Source organism: Megalops cyprinoides, chromosome 9, assembly GCF_013368585.1.
Source record: "Megalops cyprinoides isolate fMegCyp1 chromosome 9, fMegCyp1.pri, whole genome shotgun sequence".
Classification (NCBI taxonomy): Eukaryota; Metazoa; Chordata; class Actinopteri; order Elopiformes; family Megalopidae; genus Megalops; species Megalops cyprinoides.
Window position 1 is genome coordinate 1,059,729 of NC_050591.1, and position 26,657 is coordinate 1,086,385.

At 41.3% G+C, this 26,657-nt stretch overlaps 1 protein-coding gene and 1 long non-coding RNA gene across 5 annotated transcripts in view; one reads left to right on the forward strand and one right to left on the reverse strand.

Moving 5' to 3' along the window:
• Window positions 1-225: 225 nt before the first annotated feature.
• On the reverse strand, window positions 226-19,701 carry LOC118782708. 2 transcript variants are annotated; one of them, XR_005005177.1, is made up of 3 exons: window positions 19,514-19,701; window positions 748-840; window positions 226-331 (listed from the first exon to the last, which is right to left on the reverse strand). It is a non-coding gene; the product is annotated as an uncharacterized LOC118782708 (long non-coding RNA). The 2 variants fall into 2 exon arrangements; XR_005005178.1 differs by lacking the exon at window positions 19,514-19,701 and adding an exon at window positions 5,833-6,027.
• sacs (sacsin molecular chaperone) overlaps window positions 19,123-26,657 on the forward strand; it is a 37,774-nt gene continuing 30,239 nt past the window's right edge. The window contains exons 1-3 of one of the 3 annotated variants that reach the window (XM_036536186.1): window positions 19,123-19,442; window positions 20,329-20,983; window positions 24,084-24,234. In XM_036536186.1, the coding sequence (XP_036392079.1) occupies window positions 20,961-20,983; window positions 24,084-24,234 (174 nt within the window). In that variant the 5' untranslated portion in view covers window positions 19,123-19,442; window positions 20,329-20,960. Of the gene's footprint in view, window positions 19,443-20,236; window positions 20,984-24,083; window positions 24,235-26,657 lie in introns of those variants that run through there. The other 2 variants (XM_036536187.1, XM_036536185.1) reach the window with 2 other exon arrangements.

A 26,657-nucleotide genomic window follows, 5' to 3' on the forward strand; every position in this document is an offset into this window, starting at 1 on the left:
ATGTGCATACTTACATTAGAAGAAGATTCCTCAGTGATTGTATTTCTGGCTTTAAGGATTTGTGTCCTATTGAGAGCACCACCTTCTGAATAAAATCAAAGGTGTTCCTCAGCTGTGGAGGATACTCTAAATTCAAAGCGTAAATCAGTCCAAAAATGAGGCACACGGCACTTGGAAGATCAAGGTCATCCATTGTGATTGCTCCTTCCAAAATGATGGCTGTATTTGAGGCCTCCAGGTGAAGACAGTGGGGAGAAGCCTGTGTGTCTTCAGGTATTATGGTTAGAATCCCAATGAGCACACCAGAAATACCCTGGTAGTCATCAGAGTCCTAAAAAACATTTTAAAAAAGGGTTACAACCATAAATGGGTCAAAATTTACTTCACATATCTGTGGTAAAAGAAGGAGGGTTTTTTCCACGAGGTATTACATTCCAAAACAAGAAGAAAATGGGTGTGTAATGTTGAGTATGGTAAAGCAGAGTCTTACATTGAATTGGGAGTAGATTACAGCAGCCATACAGTTGATTTGATGAGACAAGTCATAAAAGAATTACGCAGTAATTGGCTAAGGCTGAGCAGCATGAACAAGAAGTGACAAATGGAACAGAATAAATAAACACAAATTAAAGAAATATGAGAGGAAATTTGATTGGTATACCGATGTTGGGTAGGTTAGAGCAATGCGCAATAAAATACACGGATGGATAGGCCCAGCACCAAGCAGACAGAATGCGGTCTACTTACCAAACATGTCTTGAAGAAGTCTGCACTTTTGTCTCCAAGCAGGACTGGAAGGCCACGAAGAACTACTGTATGCCTGGCAGTGATGTCTGAGCTCTGAAAAATTTCAAAGAACTATTTCAGTTCAATGACGCCCCCCCCCCCCCCCCCCCCCCCAAAAAAAAAAAAAAAAAAAAACCTATAGTATGTATGAAATGATTACCTCTGTTTTGATTTTCTTTACGCTAGGCTTCCACACAGCGAAACACCTCGCGAATTTTCGCTCTGGGGGCGTGGTTGCGAAAACAGCAAGCAGGTTTGGCTATTCTGCTAGTAGCAAGTGTAGTTGTGGTGCAGTGACGTCGCCAGCAAGCCAGCTAGCTAGCTATTGTAGCAAGCGATTCAGCTAGCTTGTGAAGTCAACCAGTCAACTGTGATAACATGGCATAGACATTGCGTTGTGTATGCTCTCCATCAATTTAATTACCTCCCATTTGTTTGCCATTCATGTTCTGAATACAGTAAGATCACCCAGACATTGTAAAATCATATAAATGTTTTCATGCCAATGTTATCAACTCTCTTGGCTTAGTTATCAAATCACATGGCTTCTCCTATTACTGCTATGCTGACGACATCCAACTCTTTTTCTCTTTCCCTCCCTCTACCTCCCAGGTCAACAAAAGAATCTCTGCATGCCTGGCTGACATCTTCAAAAGGATGTCATCCCACCATCTAAAGCTGAACCTCAGAAAAACAGAACTGCTCTTCATTCCAGCCGGCCCTTCCCCCCTGCATGACCTCTCCATCACCGTCGATGGCACCACAATACCATCCTCTCAGTCAGCAAAGAGCTTGGGTGTCATCCTCGACAGCAACCTAGACTTCAAGGAGTACATTGCTCGCACGTCACGGGCCTGCCGATTCCTCCTCCACAACATCAGGAGGATTCGTCCGTTCCTGACAACATACGCGACGCAGCTCCTTATCCAGGCCACAGTTCTCCCTCGACTGGACTACTGCAACGCTCTCCTCGCAGGCCTCCCAGCCTGCACCACCCAGCCTCTCCAGGTCATCCAGAATGCAGCTGCCCGACTAATCTTCAGCATCCCCAAATTCTCCCATGTTACTCCCCTGCTTAAATCCCTCCACTGGCTTCCTGTCGCTGCCAGGATCAGATTCAAGACCCAGACCCTCGCCTTCTCTGCAATCAACAGGACAGCCCCCGCCTACCTCCAAGAACTCATCCAGCCCTACACACCAGCCCGACCCCTGCGCTCAGCAGCAACTGGACGCCTTGCTCCTTGCATGGTCAAGGCAGGAGGTGCTCGTTCTGCCAGACATCGGCGTTTCACTTACATCGCTCCCCAGTGGTGGAACGAACTCCCTGTCCCGCTAAGGACAGCTCCTTCACCCCATTCCTACAGAGGGGGCCTGAAGACGCACCTCTTCAGACTCTACCTGGACTGACCCAGCACACAATTGCTGCCCCCCCCCCTTCAGTGCTGTCGTCAATTGCTGTGCTTTTTAAATTGTTTCTTGTTGCCGCCTTTACCCTGACGCTCATTGTGTTGAAGTTGTTGAAGTTGCTGTTTGAAGGTGTATCGTATTAGTTGCCCTATAGGCTGTAATTGTACAAATCTGATAGTACTGTGTCCTCAAACAGACCTTGCTCTCAGCTGAGAACTGTCTCATTGTGGAACTGTACACATCCTGTCCCCGTACTGTCGCTATACTTACTGTATGCACTTTTGTAAGTCACTTTGGATAAAAGCGTCTGCTAAATAAATAAATGTAAATGTAAATGTTAGCCTGGCTATCCTAGCCACCTGCGTAGTGTTGCGGTTAGCCTGTCACCTAGTTTAAGGTGTTTAAATGAAGATCTATAGGGGTCTATTTGTCTCAGCTAATTTAATGTAACATAGAAACAACAACCTGTGTTGATGTAGACACAAATGGTTGCCCACACATCATTTAATCATAAGCATGTTTTCATTCTACATGTAACCTTTTGCCTCCGCCATCTTGGTCAGACTTTTTTTGTTACTACCGCCTCTCATATTAACGTCACGTACCAAACACATCACACGCTGAACTGATTGGTTCTCATTTGCATAAAGTTGGGATTTCTGGACCCATTCCAGTTTGCATATCGAGCCAACCGGTCCACAGATGACGCAATCTCCACTGCTATACACTCAGCCCTCACCCATCTGGAAAAGAAGGACTCATATGTGAGAATGCTGTTCATAGACTTCAGCTCAGCATTCAACACAATCATCCCCATACAGTTAATTCAGAAACTGGATCACCTGGGCCTTAGCACTTCACTATGCAACTGGTTACTGGACTTCCTCACTGGAAGACCACAGGCAGTTCGGGTCGGCAACCACACATCCAGCAACATCATACTGAACACTGGAGCCCCTCAGGGATGTGTGCTTAGCCCCCTTCTCTTTATGCTGCTGACCCATGACTGCACACCAAAGTACAGCTCCAACATCTTCATCAAGTTTCTGGATGACACAACTGTGGTGGGTCTCATCACCAACAAAGATGAGGCTAACTACAGGACAGAGGTGAGCCAACTTGCCAAGTGGTGCGGCGACAACAATCTTCCTGAATGTGGAGAAAACAAAGGAGATGGTTGTCGACTTCAGGAGAGAGCACACCCAAAATCATCCTCTGACCATCAATGGTGCAGCTGTGGAGAGGGTGAGTAGCACCAAGTTTCTGGGTGTGCACATAACAGAAGACCTCTCCTGGTCAAACAACACCACATCACTGGCCAAGAAAGCTCAGCAATGCCTCTACTTTCTCCGTAAACTGAGGAGAGCCAGAGCCCCAGTTCCCATCATGTGCTCCTTCTACCGTGGCACCATTGAGAGCATCCTTACCAGCTGCATCACTGTGTGGTTTGGGAGCTGCACCAACGCCAACAGGAGAACCCTGCAGCGCATAGTGGATGCAGCAGAAAAGATCTCTGGTGCCTCACTCCCCTCCCTCCTGGACATCTACAACACACGCCTAGCCCGTAAAGCACAGAGCATTGCTGCTGACCCCACTCATCCTTCGCACACGCTCTTCAGTCCCCTCCCATCGGGGAGGAGATTCAGAGGCCTGCAGGCCCATACCTCAAGGTTGAGGGACAGCTTCATCCACCAGGCAGTTAGGAAGTTGAACTCTCTTCCCTCCCTCAGCCATCTGCTCCAACACAGAACTGAACATTGAACCCCCCCTCCATACTGAAGCCTGGACTATTCTCCACCCATTCCTACTCCCAACATTAATTCACACGCAAACTCACAGATCTGCAGTCACTTTACTTATTTAACAGTCTACATCATATTCCTGTGGAATCTGTATTTATATTTATATTTTTATATTTCTAAACCTACCATGTGCCTTGATGCCCTTGCTGTAAATATTTGTAGCTTGTTTCTGTGAAAATTCTTGTTCTTGTCTCTCAGTGTCACTGTGTTATGTCGAACTGTTGTATTGTCACCGTGGGCCTGAGAGAAACGCAATTTCAATCCTCCGTATGTCCTGTGCATATTGGAGAGTTGACAATAAAGTTGACTTTGACTTTTGGAACATTAGGCCTAAGCCACGTTAAGCCGTTTTACGTAAGCGTTTCAGAATGTCCGCAAAAGCCTTCCCAGACAGCAAAATCAGATTGAAACAACACTGAAATGTCGTCAGGCGTAAGTATTGAATCTACGTTGACGCCCAACATTGAAACCAAATTGAAAGCACTCGTTATGATTGATGTTGAATAAACGTCAGATTTTCAACCATGACCGACACTGAATCAATATTGATTCAACCGTCATCTAAAACGCAGTCTACATCTAAATTTTAGCTGATTCAGCATTGAAACAATGTTAAAATATTCAATTAACTTTTTGTGCTTGACATATTTTGCTCAACATTAAAAATACTAAAAAAATTAAGGACCTTTCCAAAAAGTGAATGTTTTGCCTTTAAAGCAAGTCTCACTAATGAGTTTTCTGCTGAAATACCATCTGAACATATGTATCTTACAAATTTGAAATTAAGAAATACAACATCCCTAGAATACTGTACTGTATATGAAGTGGTCCAAACTTGTAAAAACACACACTACACACTAACCCATGTATTGTTGGCAGATATTAAAATGGTAGGCTATTATTAGCTTGTTCAAAATTACCTTGGCATATGTTTCAATATAAAGAAAAAAGCATGAAACTATATTAAAACACATTTGAATTACTGAAAATGACAGAAAACATGCTTTTAATATTCAGATTTAATTTTGAAAATGTAACACAACAACAACACTAACAAGTAACAATGTAACATTCTGCACTGTAAAGCTTGAAAAAGCAACAAGAAAAACACATCTTTGAGGTGGGGGGGCCCTAAGTTTGTTTTGCTGTCCTTTTGATGCCACCCTCTGCTTCACTCAAAGTGGCACACCTGTGTGGAGGTTAGTGGCAATCATTTTTTTTTGACGTGTAATCTTCCATCTAAGTTACGTTTCTTTCCTTCACAGAGCCGGCTGCTGGCTTAGGCATGAAAAAATGAAAAAGAGGGACACAGGGCCACCCTGTTGTCAACAGACCATGTTTACTATTGTTTCTATGTGCTCAGCCAACAATTTTTTACGCCTATTTGGCCAAAAATAATGTCACTCAATTCTGTAATATAAAGTTGCTGTTAAGTCAGATACCTTTAACCATGATTAGGAATATGTGCATTGTATCTGCAGCCCCCAGTTTTTGATGTACAGCAAGTAATTTTAAACACACCTCAGTCAACGGGTATCTTCATCAATTATTAAAGTGTTCTGATACAAATGATGTCAGTGGATCCTGGTGTATGTCAGCTGACGTTCTCACATTTAAAAGAAAAAGTTCTGACTCCTTGGAAAATATGCTTATATGCTTTCTTGCCAAGAGTTAAATAAGACGATCAATTCTACTCTCAGAACCACAGTTGTATTGCACAGTTGTATTGAGGTGAGGGGGGGGGGGGCGGGGGCGGGGGTGTCAGTGTTTGTTAGCAGTCCGTATGGACCAGGGGAAGAAGCTGTTGGTTAGTCTGGTGGTGTGAGACTTGACTGACCTGAAGCACTGTCCAGAAGGCAACAGGTCAAACAGGTGATAGGCGGGATGTGAGGGGTCTCCTGTGATGGCCTTAATTTTACTGAGGTAACGGGATCTGCATATGTTGTCCAGGGAAGGCAGAGGGCAACCGATAATTTTTTGGGTGGCACAGTCTTCCTGTCCTCAGCTGTGGAGCCTGCGTACCACACCCCCAGAGAGTATGTTAATATGCTCTCCACAGAGGAGTGATAGAGGGCCAGCAGCAGCTTCTTGTCCAGGTTGTTCTTCCTGAGGACACGCAGGAAGTGCAGCTGCTGCTGAGCCTTCTTCACTAAGGCCTTGGTGTTGGATGTCCAGGAGAGATCTGCAGAGATGTGGGTTCCCAGAAACCTGAAGGTGGTGACAGTTTCCACACGTTCTCCATTGATGAGGAGAGGGGCGTGGTCTTGTCTGTTTCCTTTAGTCCATGATAAGTTCCTTTGTTTTAAGGACGTTCAGTGACAGGTTATTTTCTGAGCACCACACAGACAGTTTCCCTATCTCAGCCCTGTATGCCGTCTCATCCCCATCGGAGATGAGCCCAACCACGGTGGTGTCGTCCGCAAACTTGATGATGGCGTTGGTTGGGTGGGACGGAGTGCAGTCATAAGTGTACAGGGCGTACAGTAGGGGGCTCAGCACACAGCCCTGAAGAGAACCAGTACTGAGTGTGAGTGTGGAGGAGAGGTGGGGGCCAAGTCTGACAGATTGTGGGCGGTTTGTGAGAAAATGTTTAATCCAGGTGCAGGTGGGGAGGGGGATCTGTAGTTTGAACAGTTTGGTAACTAATATGTCCGGGATGATTGTGTTAAACGCTGAGCTGTAATCCACGAAGAGCATCCTCACATAGCTCTTCCAGTTCTCCAGATGACTCAGCTCTCTGTGAAGTGTTATGGCGATGGCATCCTCTGTAGACTGGTTCGCTCTATAAGCGAACTGGTGGGGGTTGAAGGAGGGAGGGAGGTAGTCTCTGATGTGCTGAGAGACTAGCTGCTCAAAACACTTCCATGTCTACAGACATGAGGGCTATGGGTCTGTAGTCACTGAGGCTGTCTATGGCAGGTTTTTTCGGAATGGGGATGATGGTGGCAGCCTTCAGACATGAAGGGACGGTGGCATGCATCAGGGAGAGATTGAACAGGTTGGTGAGGATCCCTGCTTCCTCTCTCTGCGCCGCCTCCGTCACCTTCTGGGCCTGACAACAATCCACGAAGCTCCCGGCAGTCTCGCTATCTCCAGTGGGATGTTATGAGTCCGTGTGAAGGCAATTGTGACTTCAGTGTTAAGCTGAAGTCCAATGTCTATCAATTCCTGACGACAAAACAAGACAAGCAACGAGTAAAAACACAAAAGAGTGCACTGTAGTAGGGAGCCTTGAGCCGCTGCATCCGTACGCGCCGCGTCTTGTACAGTAAATAAGAAGATACAGCCAGCAGCCAGTTAGCTTAACATAGCATAAAGACCAGAAAGAGGGGGAAACAGCTAGCCTGGCTCTGTCGAAATGTAATAAAATCTGCCTTCGAGCACCTCTGAAGCTCACCAATTAACACGTTTCATCTTGTTTATTTCTTGTATCCTGCACCGTAGCCATCACCTGATTCCAACTCCCTAAACTTAACCTAGTAAACAGTTTACAGGGGAGGAAACTCACCAAACATGCAGTCTTGCATAACGGTTGCATAATGATTTTGCTTTTTTATTAGTTAGCTACACTGGATAAGTTAGCCAAGTGGCATGTGAGTTAAACCCCTATAGGCTAAGCCTTTATAAAGATTTAGCTTAGTGTTAGCTGGCGCCATGTTTAAGCTAACGTTATCTTACTTCCACATTAAATCAGCAAGGTTATCATCAGGCACTACTAGTGTTAAAAAGTGTAGAGAAAAGAAGGTGAGTTAGCTAAATAAATTACGTTTGATAAGCCAATGTTAGCTAACTTTAACATTGAGCGAAAGACTTGATATGGACAAGGACGTCCTGTTTAAGTATCTACATTACTTTTTCTTCCCTCACAAAAGCACTCTTAACAAAATTAGCACAAAACACTGCAGTTATTTTTCACAGAATCAGCTAACATAAAAGTAATAAAAAATTCTCAGCTTACCCTTTCTCTTTGAAGCAGCAGGGCAGACGTTGGCGCACAGGCAGGGACGTTAACCGATAGATTTAAAATATGGTACGTTTCTTACAGGGGACCGCTCCACTCTCCTCCTTCCTTGCACTCTCTGTCCAAATGCGACTTTTAGATGTTTTTGTCATTACACATCAAACAAATACCTTACGACGATTTGCACATAGCCTAATAAAGAATCACGATCCACTGTCCACAGCATATGGTGCTTAATTTAGAATGTATGAGGACCACCCCCACCCCCTCCAAAAAAAAAAAAAAAAAAAAATGGAATCACCCAGTTCGCTGCTCTAAAATATCCATGCACAGCATATTGAGATAATATTGATGAAACGTTGGCATTTCAATCGTCAAATTTAACCATAATACAATGTTGACTCAATGACATCTTTTCAACAATTAAACTATTAAAAGGTTGATACACCATCGATACACCATGTTGAATTAACAACTTTTGCTATCTGGGTTGACGCTTGGTCGTAGGCTAGCCTACTTCAAGGCGGGATTTGTTGGCGAAATTAAAGTGATGAGAACACCAATGGATATTCTGGTTGTATGTGGTTTGTACAAATATTTTTATTTTATTACAACTTTTATTTGGAAAACTGTAAGCTACACGTTTCGGCGCCTGGATTCCAGTTGTTTTGCGAATTGCAGCGATCAATTTGCTTCTCTTTTCTTTCGCTTTCGGCAGTCTGTAAAAAGATAGCTCCGATTTCTTGTTTAATCTATTTGCACATCAGTCGCACAACAGCTCTTTCCCATTTTAGATGTGTTTTTTGTGTTTTCGCGGCATTCAAACTGAACGGTATCACTTCCTCTCAGTAAGTCTTTCTGCCACTCAGTGGGTGTAATCCGCAGTGACTCCGCGTACTGTGACGTCACGTGCATAACCTCAGTCAAATCAAGGTAGTAGCAGTAGATCCAATTGCACCCCTATAACCAATCCGGCTTTAGACTGAGGTATAGGACCACCCACTCAATTAACATACGGACACAGAAATAAATAAATGTAGAAATGTAGAAAAACTGAAATAAATAAATAAATAAATAAATGTAGAAATCCACAAATAAATAAATGTATAAATAAATAAGTAAATAAATAAATGCAGAAATAAATAAATGTAGAAAAGAATAAATAAATAAACGTAAAAATACAGAAATAGCTTTTTTCATTACCAAAATGTATTTATTTTTCATTTATTTATTTATTTATTTATTTTTGTCCTCCATATATTGTACATTTGGCGAATAAAGCGACTCTGATTCTGAGAACTCAATTCTCTTTAGTAGTGTTGTCCTAGAGAATTAAAGAACATACGGAAGCACCAAGAAGAAATGAAATTCATTGGGAATTAATTATCATATGCTCCTTCCACTCTGTGGATAAATAAAAATCAGAAGAAGACATATATGACGAATGCGGCTTGACTTTGAGACTCCCATTCAAGATCAGAGGAAAACTTGCGAGGAATCGGGGAGGGGGAAGATAATGGGGATGCCTGTGACGCAGTTGCGGAGCCAGAGGGGTGTCCAGGGTGGGGCCACCCTGGGTGCCACCCTAAAATTTCATTCGCTACCACTGGCAATTTGATGCTGATCGACATCTCATTTCACCGCGAGATATGGAGATATTTTCTCTTCCCCGTCCTCGATTTGAAAAAGGCGCCGCCGGATGTCAAAATAAGCGCTTATTTCAGCAAGAGGCGAAATGAGATGTCAATCAGCATCAAACTGCCAGTGATAACGAATGAAATTTTAAGGTGGCAGTCAGACCTGCGGCGAAAGCACTATTTTCAAGTAAAGTTTAGCATCCGGTTTAGGTTTCCTGAACACCTTTTACGAAAGTTGAGTCGCTGTGTAGATGCATATTGGCAATGCGGCTCCATAACAGACAGTTACGGTAATCAGATAAGAGATATCGATTCCCAATTTAGCCTAACATTATGTTTACATCTGTGTCAGTAATACACGCCACGCATACAGTGCAGTGTCGTAAGTTGCAGTATACGAGTGTTTAGCTAATGTGGGGTAACTAGTAGGCCTACAGCTGTCTGTTCAGCAAGTTAACAAGTTCCTCATTTAGCAATCTGAAATCCATTAACTCAGATTTTCGTACTTGAACTCAAAACGAACAATTGTTATCAATTTGTTAATGTTACTCAATTGATTACCACAATTTGCAGATACCTTGTTTGCTATCATAAAGGTATAAGAAAGTACAGCTACTTACAGAGTAGGGAAAGCCATGATCTAACTAGTAACTTAGGCTGGTAGTTGATTTTAAGATACAGTTATGATAATGGGGATTTTTAATTAAGATTGAGATTGGACTAAAATGTGGGTAATTGGATGCTTAGATGTAACCATAGATGTCTTATTTTTGCAGTTTAGTGTAAATTGGCAGAAATAGAGGTTGAAAAGTAACATTACCATTTTGTTGCATATGTAACTAACAGGACAACAAATAAGTTACATATCAACAAAGCCTGCAAAATACATGTAAGCTTGAGTAACAAACAAAAATGCACTTACTATATGTTAAATAGGGGTTGTTGTTGAGAAATTATATGTTTTTGAATAAAAACAACCTAGCAATAATTGCAGGGAACATTGTTCACGTTTGTAATATTGGTGGGCACCAAAATTATTTTTCTTTTTCAAGTCCATTTCTGCTTGATAATGTTTTGTGCAGGCATATCTTGTGTTTTCAGTCAGACAGAAAAAAACATTGTTTGACTTGGGTGGATCAGAGAGGTCTGTAGAAGTTGGTCATACCTGAGGACTTCCGGTTTGGCCATGCAGAGATGGCCAAGACAGCAGAGCTCCCAGCTTAACTTTTCAATATTAACTTTTAAAAACGCCACTTAAAGCATTTTGACTGTCAATATAAGACTCGGGTTGAAAATGTCATTAATAAAGTGAGTAGAGACACAACATTTGCAATATGAGCAAGAACAAGCCATCAGCTCAACCAACAACTCGAACTAGCGTAGCTAGTTAGTCGCTAGTCGCTGCAATGGCTAAAGCATCTAGTGATGAAACAATTTCAAGCACTGACGAGGTTTCCATGAGCCAGCTTGTAGAGGAGTTAGCTAAACAGCTCGCTTCACTCAAAGAAAATACACTATATGGACAAAAGTATTTGGCCACACCTGTTTTTCAGGGTTTGGGCTAGGCCCCTTATCTCCAGTGAAGGGCAATCTTAATGCTTCAGCATACCAAGACATTTTGGACAATGCTATGCTTCCAATTTTGTGGCAACAGTTTGGGAAGGCCCTTTTCTATTCCAAGATGACTGTGCCCCAGCGCACAAAGCAAGGACTATAAAGACATGGTTTTTTGTTCAGTGTGGAAGAACTTGACTGGCCCGCACAGAGCCCTTGACCTCAACCCCATGGAGCACCTTTGGGATGAACTGGAACGGAGATTGCGAGCCAGGCCTTCCCGTCCAACATCAGTGCCTGACCTCATTAATGCTCTACAGAATGAACGGGCACAAATTCCCACAGAAACACTCCATACGGCATTACTCTCAGACACAAGCTTTTGTCAATACGTGTCAAAAGCAATAGATGATTTCCTTTTAACGAATCAGACTGGCTCTGTGTCACCATCCTTATTATGGGAAACATAAAAAGTCGTATTAAGGGGACAGATAGAATTAGAGAGTACTAGTTGTACTTTAAGACATTTAGACAGCAGTAATTAACGACATAGTAATTATGAAATCTATCCTATAATGTCTGGTTCTTGGCACGCAGTTGGCTTGATGGGCAGATCATCAGTATTCAAAGACCTGAGCTATATAAAGAAAAACTAAATCTTAAAGTGCAATATGATTTATTATCTACAGAGAAAACTGAGCAAAACCTGTTGCGGTCACGCACATTTTTCTACGAACATGGAAGAAGGCGGGACGCCTGCTCGCACATCAGTTGAAGAGTAGGTCTGCATCTCAGCTCATACCAACTATTAGGAAAACGCCTCAAGAATTGACAATAGATCCCCAAGAAATTAACAACACTTTTAAAGAATATTATTCAGAATTATACACATCAGAATTTCCTCAGGACACTTCTCGTATGGCAGAATTCTTAGAGAACCTGGATATTCCAACAATTACATAAGACCAGCGTGAAAACCTGGAAAGACCTCTAGATAAGCAAGAAATAGAGAACTCAATTAAAGACATGCAGAGTGGAAAGACTCCTGGGCCTGATGGCTTTCCAGTTGAGTTTTATAAAAAGTTTTCTTCACAACTGTCACCTTTGTCACCACTCTTTTGTACAGATGGCCCTCCCACAGAGGCTCTTATAACAGTTTTACTGAAGCCTAGTAAAGACGCAGTGGACTGCAGCTCATATAGGCCTATATCTTTGTTGAATGTAGATGTTAAGATACTTTCTAAAGTTTTGGCCGCTAGAATAAACACTGTAATATCAGATATAATTTCAATCAATCAAACAGGTTTTGTGAGAGGCCGTCATTCTTTCATTAATATTCATAGACTTCTAAATGTGGTGCATTCTCCAGCGTCTGGGGGTGCACCAGAAGTGGTGGTGTCCCTAGATATGGAGAAGGCATTCAACAGAGTCGAGTGGGGCTATCTCTTTTCTGTCTTGAGTATATTTGGATTTGGTCCTAAATTTGTTTCTTGGGTCCCCCTACTGTATTCATCCCCAAAAGCTGCAGTAGTCACTAATAATTTATGTTCACAGTATTTCCCTTTATCCAGAGGAACACGTCAGGGCTGCCCTCTTAGCCCATTGCTGTTTGTTTTACCAATAGAACCCCTGTCAATAAAGCTTAGAACCACACAGACCATACTTGGTATTAGCAGGATGGGGATTGAATATAAAATTTCTTTGTATGCTGATGATCTCTTTATTTATATAACAGACCCTTTGTCTTGTACACCTGAGATATTGAAGATTTTGGGTGTGTTTAGTAGTTTTTCAGGCTATAAAATTAATTACTCAAAAAGTACATATTTCCCCATAAATGATGAGGCAAATCAAATTTGGGATACAGACTTGCCCTTTTGTATATCAAAGTCTGGATTCAAATATCTATGAATTAACATTACCCCTTCATTTTCTGATTTGTTTGAAGCTAACTTCACACCCGTTCCTGAGAAATTAAAATCTGACCTCCAACGATGGAGCACCCTTTATGTATCTTTAGCTGGAAAAATTAACTGTATTAAAATGAATGTGCTGCCCATATTTTTATATTTATTTCAAAGTCTTCCAGTTTTCCTTCCAAAGTCATTCTTCCGCTCAACAGATGAGTTGTAAATATGATCATGGCTTTCCCATATGGGGGTTGTAAAACTTCAAGACTACGTAAAACATTCCTCGAAAGGCCAAGACAATGGGGTGGGCTTGCCCTCCCAAATTTGATGACTTATTATTGGGCAGCAAACTTACAAAAAATTGTTTATTGGTTTCAGGCCCCTGAAACACACTGGTGCAGTGCAGAGGCCAAGTTTTGTAAACTAGCATCACTCTCTGCACTGATTACATCAAAACTCCCTTTCTCCCCATTATGTTTCTCTTCCAGGCCAATAGTTAGTGCAACACTAAGGATTTGGATACAGTTTAGCCAAACATTTAATTTGTCTGATCTTTCTATGTTAAGTCCCATCTGTAACAATCATCTTTTTCCAGCGGCTAAGTTAGATGTTACTTTCAAACAGTGGGATAGTATGGGCCTTACTACATGTAAAGATTTTTTTATAAATAAGGTTTTTCCCAGCTTCACTGACTTGGCCAATACATCCAAGATTTCTAAATCTAGTTTTTTCCGGTATCTTCAGGTTTGTCATTTCATTCAAATGCATACCTCATCTTTTCCTCAATTACCTGAGAATCAGGTAATTGAGGAATTCAGTTTAATTCAGTTTAAAGTTCTTCATCGTATGCACTACAGTAAGGCGAAATTGTCCAAAATATACTCTAATGAGAATGACATATGTGACCGTTGAAGAATGGCCAAGGCAGACTTATCTCACATGTTTTGGTTATGTTCTAGACTGAGAGAGTTTTGGACATCAATATTTGGGATTCTGAATGAAACCTTTGATTTAAATTTACAACCTAGTCCTACAATGGCCATATTTGGGGTACAAGGGGGTGATTTTCTACTGCCAAGTAATAAGGAAAATGTTGCTGCTTTTGCAACCTTAATAGCACGAAGGAGAATACTTATGGAATGGAAACTCTCAACACCACCAAAATCATCTGTATGGCTTTCGGACATAATGATGTTTTTAAAAATAGAAAAAATCAAATACTTTAGAGGATCAACAAAATTCTACAAAGCATGGGGCCCTTTACTGGCTTATTTTGACAAACTTGCAACCCTTCTATAACTGATAAGGGGAAAAGCAAAGCATAAACACCACACTACAGTGATAGTAGTTGTTGTTTTTTTTCCTCCTCATTTGTTTTAGTTTCATTATCCTTCTATCATTCCTCGGCATAAGGGGTTGTTGTGGGTGGGATGGGGTTTATAGAAAGGTGATGACTGTTACAATACTACTATATAATGCTAAAATTGTGTATTGCACCTTGTTCGAACAATAAAAATACATGTGAAAAAAAGAACTTGGTCATACCTGGTATGTCAAAGTGTGTTTTTTATTCCATAAATAAACTGTGCAAATTATGTCACACATAAATGCTATCTCCTTGGTGCTTGAGCTTTATTTTCTGAAAATATTTTGGATGTTCGACACTTATAGACCCAGATTGTGTATTCATGAAAACAGGGTGACCCAAGTCTCTCCAGTATGTGGGTACAGTAGTGTGTGTGTGTGTGTGTGTGTGTGTGTGTGTGTGTGTGAGAGAGAGAAAGAAATTGAGCTGCAGTTCTGAGGTAGAGACACTGGCTATTCATAGTATGTTAAAGAATTCTAGTGAAGTAACCTAAGTAGTGAAGTTGGGTTAAGTGAATTATCACTTCTACCTCTAATCAGCAATCATAGGATTCATTCATGCTCCTTAGATGCCAGGTTAGGGTTACACACTAATTTTCTGTCATGGTCTATGGACCCCCTAAAGTCGCCTTGGCCACCCCATGTATAAAACTCTAGTTCCACCACTGCTGTGACGACACCAAGTGACAAGGCAAGAAGCCAAAATTCAAAGGGTATATGACATCACAGATATTTCTAAGCCAGAGTGAATAGTAAGCAGTCATGTATCACCTTTTGGTAATCTACGTATAGGTAATGTAAACAAAAATAAATAAAGAACTGAAGATTGTAAATGACAAAGTAAAGTTATACTGTACCATTTTCAGTTTAAGAAAAATGATCCAGCTTTAGAATTAGATGTATTTACAAAAGTAACTGAATATAAATCAGAGGTAACCACTACCAGAGAAATCTGTATGTGAAGTCAACCTGTAACTATTGCAGTAGAACTATGTTCAGTCTTTGAGAAATCTCTTCTCTATTGGAAACATTTGATGGACAAGTTTCTGAATGCCGCAGTCTTAAATACATCTTTCAACTATCTGAAACGCAAATTACCTTTACTTGAAGTCGGCAATGTATCATATAGATACAATGACAACGTTACCATTATACTATAAAGTTGACTGGAAGCTCTTGTTATATTTCCTATACTTAATGCCTTTACATCAGATTACTAAAACAGCCGCCCTGCCCGCTGTCCACTTTGGTTTGAGCTTGAAAAATTCATATCTGCTTGACGGTGCAGTGATCCCTGCTTATTTGTTGAGAAAATCAGCCATCTAATGGTGTAACGGTGTACTACATCTGTGTTAGACACTGGACAGTCTCAATTCACACTTAGTACACAGAACTCCCACCTCACATCAGCTGCGACCTACAGGGGATAGGCAAAATAAGGGAAACACCAAACAATACACAAATATTTATTCATTAATAAAGAATTGGGCTGCTCTTTGTCTAGCTTCAGTGCTTCTAGGGATGCTGTTATACAGCTTCTGAACTGGTTATAGCTCAGAGGTTCTTTGAGAGGTGAAGGAGGTGTAAATCTACCCCGCACTCTGTATTTCAAAACTCCCTATAAAGGTTTAATGATGTTTAGATCTGGTGATTGGGGAGGCCAGGGAAATGTTTGATTCCATTCTGGCATTCATGAAACCACTCTTGAATCCATTAAGCAGTGTGTACAGTAGCATTATCGTCTTGGAATATGAGAACATCTTGAAGAAATAACGTTTAGCTTTCTCCAAACAGAAACCTGTCCAGATGTTAGAAAAAGAGTAAAAGACAACTCATCAGACCATATAACTTTCTTCAATTGCTCAGAAGTCAGAAGTTTTATATTTTTTGTACTCATTATCCTGGGTTATACATTGTTGCACACTGGATTTGGACACGTGGTTTTTCAATGGTTTTTCAAATATTAAAGTGTTGATTTTAAGATGCTTCTTATAGCAGAAACATACTGGCAATTACTGTTGACATTAAAATGATACACAACATGTTGACTCCTCTTGTGTTCATGCAACTGTGTCTGCATTTTTCTGTTGCAGGAGTAACTGCACTGTGTTTCTTTCAAGGGTTTGAACCCACAATCTCTTGTACACATGCTTTTAGACTGATGGATTACAGACAGGCAAGATTAAGATCTTATCCCTTTTCCATTTGGTTTGATGACTCCTATATGGCCTTGAGAAAAATTTTAATTCTATATTTAGGAATAATTACCTTTGACACACATGCATGAAATTAAAAAAGCCATTATTTCCACTTGTTTGTTTTGCCTTCTGGAAGACAGGGTTCATACTTGTTATCGTAGTCATACTACATTTACATTACATTCATTTAGCAGATTCTCTTATCCAGAGCAACATCCAGCACAAAACAGAAGTGTATCCATTCAAGCCAAATGAGCAACACTGCCAGACCAGGCTAACAACACTTCCAGACCAATGAGTGTGAGCATAACACCATTCAAGCCTTACCACAAGTTAACTTGTGCAACCTGACTAGACAGCATAGAAACTAAGGGAGGCCAAGTTCACACACTACCATACATCCCAGTCACTAGATCACGGAATCCAAGACTATTGTGATACTACACATAACATACACAGCCAGTAATACAAGTAGCAGGTGTTAGGGGGTGGGGACTGAGGTGGAACCAAGATGCAGACTGAGGAGTGTGCGACAGAAGATGGCCTGAAGATTCTACTGTCTTGACCCCTATTGGAAGTTCATTCCACCACTGAGGGACCAATATAGACAGGTATTGTGTCTGAGAGAAGGACCACATCAGGATGGGACAGTCAGTAAAACCACAGTTGCGGAGCATAGTGATCTGGGCGGTACATGTTGTTTGAAGACCAATCATAGATATGAGTGGGCTGTCCCATTCACTCTCCTGTATGGCAACACCAAGGTTTTGGATGTGAGCAAAAGCAGGAAACTAGTGAAGTGAGGTGAGCAAGGGTGTGACTATGTTTAGGGAGGTTATAGACAAGTCATGCAGCTGCATTCTGGATTAGTTGCAGATTTTGATGGCACAGACAAGCAAAAAGGGAGTTAATTCAATTCAATTAATTTTTATTTGTATAGCGCTTTTTACAACACAAGTTGTCACAAAGCAGCTTTACATTGTTCCCAGGCCTGAGACCCCCTGAGAGCAAGCCTAAGGCAACATGGATAATTACAGTAGTCCATCCATGACAGGACCAGGGCCTGAATTAGGGGCTGCGTAGGAGAAGGACAAATGACAACCATTAAACCAAGGCTTTTAGCAGTAGTACTATTAGGGAAAGAGTTTGTGGAGTCTAGGATAAGGGAGAGGTCTTAAAATGGGGAGGACCTAGAGGGGATGGAAAGAATCTCAGCCTTAACCAGGTTAAGTTTTAGGTGTGAAATATCCTTCAGGCAAGCTGAGATGTGCGCAGATTTGTGTGTCAGATGGAGTTGATTATCGTCAGCATAGAAGTGGTATAAAAAGCTATGGGAGGAGATGACATTGCCAAATGATTGCATGTAAAGAGAGAAGAGAAGGGGCCAAGTATAGAGCCTTGAGGGACACCCGTAGGCAGGCTGTGGGGTCTAGACAGCCCACAACACCCTGAAAAAGCATGCAAAGAGGTAAGATTGAACCAAAAGAAGAGATATGTCAGCAATCCCCAATGTAGCCAGGGTAAACAGATGTCAAGTGTGGTCCACTGTATCAGAAAGTCATTATTTCCACCGGTTTGTTTTGCTTTCTGAAAGACAGGGTTCATACTTCTTATAAAATATTGACAAAGATAGATGCAGTATTTGCTGTATCTTTAATTGAAAAAAGAGTACATATATATCATGTCTGTATGCTAATGTTAAAATATTGTAAATAACCCTATCATCTTCATGTTAAATGTTCAGGATATAAAATAAATAATGTCTGAAGTACTTTTATTGTGGGATACGCCTTCTAGCGAAAACACGTCGTCATTACAGTTTTACTTTTAACTATTTGCATTTCAGTGATGGAAGACTCTAAAAAGACTCCTAACTCTACATTAGTTGCGATGCCCACACCGTATCATCTGAGCATACACATGTTTGCATACATTATATTTCTATACTCACGACAAAAAAATAAGACTTTGAGGAAAGTGACTCTCGGCATTTCTAAGACAGTCTCATAGTTTCTATATCCACATGCAAGCGAATGAAATGTATTCGTTTATGTCGATTGTGCCTGCCTGTTGTCATATAATAGCTGTTCTTCAGAGGATTATGAGTTAGACAAGTCCTTTATGTTTTCATGATATCAAAAGAATCATCATGTTGCAATTTTAGGGAATGTGCTATAACCTGTATTTACTAATGTAAAATTGAACTGTGGCAAAGTCATCTGAACACGAAATGGAATTTACTGCAATGCAATACAATGCACAAGATACTGAGCAGCATTTTTAAATAAAAGAATTATTCTTTTGCCCTCACTGTAACGCATACTTAAGCGCAATTTAACCGCAATGGCCTGTGGAATTAGTAAACTGTGTGACGGGTTTAGATGAATATTTTACAAACCGCAAAGTATGCCTATTGTTTGTCTATACTTACGAATTTATTTTATGACAGTAGGTAAATTATTGTAAGAAGAGCTACCGTCGCAATTAGGCCATCACTGAAGATGGTGTTCCCGCAGTTCTGTCGCTTTAAGAGTCGCCCGCGGGATCCCTGCAGTACTGCACTTGCCCGACGATGTTGAAACAAGGACGATCTAATATATCATTCGGTATTATGCTGCCGGGCTCCGATTTCTCAGATTACCATGTGATGGATGCTTGTGTGGTTTTAAACGCTCCAGGACCCACGCGTTCATTTTAAACCACGCTGCAGTGTGTGTGACGGGGAGCTGGGGAGGGGGGGAGGGAGGTGATGGAGATGGGAGAGGGAATGTCACTCAAGACGCGAGAGGGATAGAGCTGAACAGATGTGTGAGTGATCGAATGTAAGTAACTCCAATTATAGTCTCCTGCAGTTTGGAGGTATACTAGTGTATACTATTTAATATTTACTTACATAGGTTGCTGAACAAGTCCAACTTGCACTGTCGTTTGACGCTTGCGTAGTTAAGATGTAATCTTTGGCTCGAATAACAAACTTTGATCCATTTAACAGTTGATGACTCGTGGATACAATATCTTAGCTGGTTTTCTAGTTTGACAAGTCGAAAAGACCAAAAAGCGCGCCTCATGGCTGATACAAAAACGCGGAGTCCTTGACTGAGGTTGGATGATGTCACCCTGTCAGAGTGCATCAGCGTGACGGTACCAATTACATTGCACCAAATTCAATAATATGGTGCTGTTTAAAATAACATTGTAAAAACAAGGTGAAAGATGTGTACTTATGAAAAAAAAATGTTAAAGGCACATGTTGCACATGTATATATTTACGCATGATGTTTAAAAACTGTGCGTTATTTGTATTATGTGTAGTTTAAGATAATGCAACTGATATGCGATGTTCACAGATTGCAGCAGGCCTACAGGCTGTGAACGAGGGAGAATGCAAGAGATGCACACCTACGTGAGATGCTAAGAGATGGCCGACATACTATTGGATAATCTCTGTTATTTAGACATTGACTCAGCCAAAGCGAGCCGAGGCGTATAGAACTTTAAATGCACAGAGATAAAAGCGGTCTAATAAAATATATGTTCTATTGCCCAAAATGAATTATGATGCCTACAGTTTTGTTGTCTTATTATGTTTACTATCATGTAGCAATTTTAGAAAAAAAAACCCTCGTGGTCCAGCAAACGAATGCACTATCTGCCAGTATAATGTAAACAGTTTGTATTCTGTTATTAACTATACGTCTTTACTGGTAGGCTTATCACTAGGCAACGGATGTTTGTGTTGCACTGACGGCGTCTGCGGTATTGCGAATTGTTCATCCTCTTAAGACACCGATGACTACAACTACCAGAATTCAAAGCTGACCCCCCACCGCAAGTCAAATAGCCGCAGCGATCACATGTACAGTACGTTATTAGAAACAGTCGCTTTGAAGGAATTACCCTGTCGGAAGTGACTCTGCGCTTCTCACGAATTTCCTATTCTTTCACTTGCAGAACCGCGGAATACATGTGGCATTTGAAAAGCTGGTGTACTATATGAGGACGATGAAGTGAATGTGGGGGGAACCGCAGGAGTGAGTAATCAAACACAGGCATAGCGGATAAATTCCATGACTGCAGTGGCACCGTTTCAGCGGCGAGCTGAAGAGGGAAATAAATAAGGTTGAATAAAGCCTATTAACAGCAACAGCATGGGCTGATTCTTAGTGATATCCAATAAATGAATGAATAACGGACACAGGCATAGAGAGCTCCAGAAATTAACGTTCCGCTCTGGGCAACAGCCTGGTTTTCCGGGTGGAGTTTGACAGCGCTTTATGCAGAAGACAGAAGCCGAATGAATGTGTACCCGGGACACATAGCAAGAAAACCGCAGGAGAACGATGGCAGCCGATCCAGATTCAAGGTAACATAATCAGTAATATATGTCCCCGCATGTGTAAACATAAAAAATAATACTAGATAAAAACGCGCTAGCTTCAGTTTACCAAGACTGAATGTATGTGATGTCACTCTACCACTTGCTAGTTAGCTTTCCATGTAAGTTTGGTACCAATTTCATGCTGGACTGCGAAGCCAATGCAGCAAAAAGCGGGGAAGTGCTAATGCACCAATATGTAATGTGTTCTTTCAGCGCGGCAGTGGAGCTGGTGTGGCATGCTGCAGCAGTTAGCGAACTTCGAGCGCTAGCGCGAGGCATCGCAGACAACCGTAAATCATGAAGTCATCTGGCTAGTGGCTGGTCAGCTCTCTGTTTACCCATGGGATTGAAATATTGTAAAATAGTGCCTCTGCGAATTACTTCTGACATCAGGAATATATACTATCATGGTTACCCTCTACTCGTCTGTCCCTGTTCCTTTGAAGAGGTTACATTTCGTGTTGAGCGACTAACGGACTTTTAGCTGCACATTCTCCATTCATTCTTCGAATGCCCCACCCATCCTCCAAGTGAGGAAAGAGTAGAGTAGACGCCGCAGCGGTGCTCGTTTCGCAGAGGGCACGAGTTCCTAGCTGGTGCGTTAAATATAGACTACAGATTTTGCTGGATGGCCACAACACATACCGCCACCTTTTTGAGTAAGCCCTCAGTTCATACTCGAGGATTTCTTAACACGTTTTTAAAATGACCCAAAATGAAAGAATTTGTCGCAATGTAATTGTAACACGTGATGGAAAAGATTTGTTTTACGATTACACAGTCCGTTAGTGTTAATTTAGAATAATCATAATGATTGCCAGATTTGACTACTAGATAAAAATAGTCAGAAAATGAGATACAAGTAAAAGCGGAAATGGTGAACTCCAGTAGTCTTGGCTTAGTCTCTGAAAGAAAGCGAGGTTGTCTCGCTGTAGATTGGCTCTTCAGGGTCGTTCTCAGAGGAAGTGAAACCAGGGACAGCATGTGTATTAGATGTAAAAGGCCTAACTGAGACATTCAGAGCTCTTTTGCTTGCTGCGTTCTTGCCACAACTAAATAAAAACTTTCCCTGGGGGGTTATTTTCAAACACTTGGCCTTTTGAGTTAGTCATCCAATGGCAGCGAAGTGCAGCAAGTAGACGTGGGACTCTCAGCTTTCCCTGTGGATCAATGGCAAATGGATGCACCCCCCCCCCCCCCCCCCCCCCCAATAATTGCGGAGGTGAAGATCTGATATCCACACAAACCCCTTTTGCACTCTCCTGATCTCTCTTCCTATTTGGACCCCCCCCCCCAATCAAAGTCGAAGAGAGAGGAATGGATTCATCATTGTTGCCTTGGGGAAAACATTACATTAGGTTTTGCTAACTTGCTTAGCAGTTGACCCAATCCAAGATGGCTTTCATAGTTTACAGTATATCATATTTCATGCATACAGTACGTGCCTCACCTAGGATTGAAACCTGGAGTCTTCTGGCTGCTAAAGTCTACGTCTCTAACCACTACCTTACACTGTTGCTTATATGATCACTGCCAAAAATGTGGCCGCTCACATCTTGCATCTTTACACGACTGTTAGAAAGAGGATGCACTGTTAATATTCCGAGTGCTCTTCACTCCTCATATGTACCAAATTTAATTTTTACTATTACAAAAGCTTACTGCCTGGATTCAGTCAGCATTTGATCAAAACTTTTCCAAATAAAGTGTTTCTTTTTTCTTTCAGCAAGTATAGCGATGAACACATTTAATTTTAAAACATCATTGTATTTATTGATTAGTCAAAGTTGATTGAATCCAGGCGAGTGTGTTTAAATAGGAAAAATCTACAGGGGTGTTTTGAATTCCAGACATGTGTAAAATACCTTTGATGTTTTTGACTTGCATTTGCCATAAGAGCCATAGTAAAGGAGTCTATTTGTAGTTGAAATGTCAAGTGTTGTTGAGTTGTAGCTCTCACTCTGTTCAGGGATCTCAGGAGTGAGATGATTTTAAACAGCAGGATCTTACACTGTGTTTACTGTGGCAAAACCAGTTGTTCAGTAGTGAAATTACCTAATGAGGAATTCCATTGGTCACTAAACCCCACTTCTTTTTCCAGTTATGGTGTATGGCTAAATATAGTACTGTAACTGTTCTGAAAAGAGCACTTTGGTAACTCACCATGTCAAAACTAAGGGGCAGCAGTCACAGTCACGGAAAAAAGGCTCCTTGCTCCACCCCAAAATGTTTCACTGCAGCTGTATTTAAATAAACTGATATGACAGCACGCCAATGTTGGGAGACTCAGATCTGGTGTGGTGACCATTTCTATAAGCCCTTGACTCAGGCCAGGCCCCAGACTTATTCCCTAGACTGGAATCAAACTTCAACAGAGAGAACTGTAGGAAGGCTGCAACCAGTCCATGAATTGATGCATTTTTGTTGTGTCAGAACATTGGCAGGGTTGAGTAAAGAATTTACTTTTACATTTACATTTACAATTATTTAGCAGACACTTTTATCCAAAGCGACTTACAAAACTTTAAAGAGCTTTCACAAGTTCTTGAATGCACTAGTTGCTGTAAATCAGGATAAGGCAATGGAAACATGACAAACATGCCTTCAGGTGTTTCCGAGGAAATTTTATTTTTATTGATCACTGTTGAGCTTTGTGTGTTGCTCTTAATGATAACTGGTAGGCACTTTTGTGCAGGCTAAAATGATTACTGTTGTTTGCTTTTATTCTAGCCCTGTTTTCAGCTGGGTGCCTGCATAGCCTGCAGTGTCACTGGTTGGTCTGTACTCATGCACTAGTTGTTCATGTTGCTCCTGTGATGTGCCTTTAATGTTTCTTGCCATGATGGCCTCGTACGTCTTCTGCCCAATAAATGCAATAAATACAATTTGCTCAATAAAATGTTGTCACAATATATTGTGCGTCCTAAAGCGGGAATGAATGAATGAAATAAATCAATAGAACAGGATGCTTTGACCTCAGACCAGGTAACGGTGGAAATGGCCAGACCCGTTAGTCTTAGACTCTACTCCATCTTCTCTTGGTGGATCACGTGAATGAGCTCAATAAGAGTTTTTATGTTCCCAGGTTGCTACGGGTGACAGTCCTTCACGAGTGCATCGGCTACCGAGTTTTCAAGGTCCTGCCCTCCACAGCCATTGGAGACATCAAGCGGCGCATCCAGGAGGAGGCGGCCTTCCCCATGTCCGAGCAGTGGCTGCTTCACAATGGCAGAGTGGTAATGGCTCTACAAGAGTGGCAAATGCTGGTCTTTCAATGTTCTCCAAGCCTCACTGCCAGACCATTGATAGCAAACGAACAAATGATGCGCTGGAACACTGACAGAGCACAATGGTCAGATTCATGCCACTGATGTGCAGTCCTCCCTCATGTGCATGGATTTGTCCAAACCCCAAAACTGATTACTGTTGTTTGCCCTCAGCTTTAACTCCATTGTCCCTCTGTTGTTCACTGTGTCATTCTCTGAACAACACAGCTCTCTCAGATGGTGCATTAAGCCATTTCATTGACATGAAATCAAACTAAATGAGGTTCTGTTAAGGATGGGAAGTGACCCAGCCTCAATGTTCTGCACAATGGCCACTCTGTGCGGCCAAACAACATCAACCAAGCATTTGGTTTCATAATCCGCCCAAACAAAGTAGTTTAAAGATCGCCTGGCAGCAGGGGCTGGGTCATTGTTGCCTGTTGTGTTACAGGATTAGAACTCATGACCTACTGGTTTTAAAATGTAATTCTTTGTTTATGTGTCTGTGGCCATGCTTGTTTTCCCACTGCATGCACTTTCACTCTGTAAATTGAGTTTGGCAAACATGTTAATGTTCAGTGGGTAGTTAGAGTGGAGCACCATTGTTAGCTCAAGAATGCCAGTACAACGGAGAAGTAGATAGAAGAATACTTAGACACTTAATGACTCTTACATACCTGTGCGGTTACATGCAGCTTATGTTGTGCTCATATAAAATTAAATAAAGTGTATTCAGTCCTATGGAATATCACAACTGATGTGCACATTGGCTAAATGGCATTGTGTTTTTGCTCCGTGCACAGGTCTTTTTCAGGAAAGTAGCATGTTGATGTCATATCAGAATAGCAGGCTGGAACTCCACTGACCTGCTGTTGTTCTCTGTCAGTTCTTGGACAAGTAACTAATGTGTTCTTTCGAGCTGTCCAAAACACTTTTACGAATTTTACCATGCATTAAAAGAACAGTCAAGAAATTTCACTTAACATTTAGCTTCATGTATCATTTTAGTTTATTTACAAAAAGATTTCATGTGCTTTGAACAGCGCAATAAAAAGAGAAACTGGGAATTAGGGGACCAAGCCCCTGACTGTGCCACCCTGAGGTCAGGGTCATTGTTTTTTTCTGTTGCTGTTTTGGCAAAAGAAAAGGGCAGCTTTACAGAAAGCAGTGAGCCACCAATCTAATGCCTGCTTTGGTGATTGTGTCATCATAGCAGAGATCCAGCCACAGTGGTCGAAAGCCATCTCTTTCTTTTAGAAATGTTCTACAGAAGTCTGGTGTAAGTTGAATTCCTCCTGTCCTACATTTTTGCTCCTGTGAATTATTTTTAAATTGGTATACAACCATGGGGGTTACAAGTTTAGGCACACCTCCAGAGGTAACTGGCCGCACAAGGAATGTAGGTGAAGCCAAGGCTAAAACGAGTTAGCCTGGAGCTTAAACTACCCTGCACATGTTTGTGATCACCCCACCCACAGCCTCCCACTCAGACAGTATAATTTACTGCATCTACAAGTGGTCGTGTAGGTGCTGGGTGACTGTAGGCATTGTTAACCTCATCTGCTGGTAAGGTGATTTGATTATTTGATCTTAAATAACTAAGATTTCACCTGTCTCTATGGTTCATCTCCTTCACTAGGGACTACCTGGCACATGTTTTAATTGTTTCAATGATTTTATAAATATTTATTTTAAGATGTGGCCAGTTTTATAACTCTTGTAGAAAAAAAAAAGTTATATGGTATTTCAAGAACAATGTACTGTATCTGACCAATACCATGAATGGTTGAGGAGGTAGACTTGTAACCAGAGGATTACAGGTTTTTGTTTCTGATAGGGCATTGCTGGTGTTCCCTTAATGAAGATACACTTACTATAGAAATATATGAAAAAAATATATATGCTTTGAGGGTCAACCTGATTAAAGGATCCATCCAAATTAATAATGAAGAAATATTAATATAAAAAAACAAGTGTATGGTATGCTAATCAGCATTGGTACTTTATATTGCCATTTTCATAATGTAACTCACACTGTTCAGTACATACAATTTGATGCAAAAATTCAGTATATGTGACAAAAAAAGAGAGAACAACACAAAAAGGGGCTTGATTTTGTGGAACTGAAAGCCCTGTAGCTGCTAGCAGTGCTTTTGTGTTAAAGCTTATAGCTGGGATTTGGTTTCATCCATTATCTGAGTCTGACTCGCATTTTCAGGACATCAGTGCTGTTGACATGCTAGTGGGGACCAAGGCTATAGGGACTGGTTGTACTGTATAATCAATGTGTTCTTTTGTAGTTTTCCTACCTCCTATCAGTGAGCTGATTAGAACGCTGACCTCTGAAATCGATATAGCTGCTTTTCCTTTCTGGTTGGTTAAGCATGTGGCTT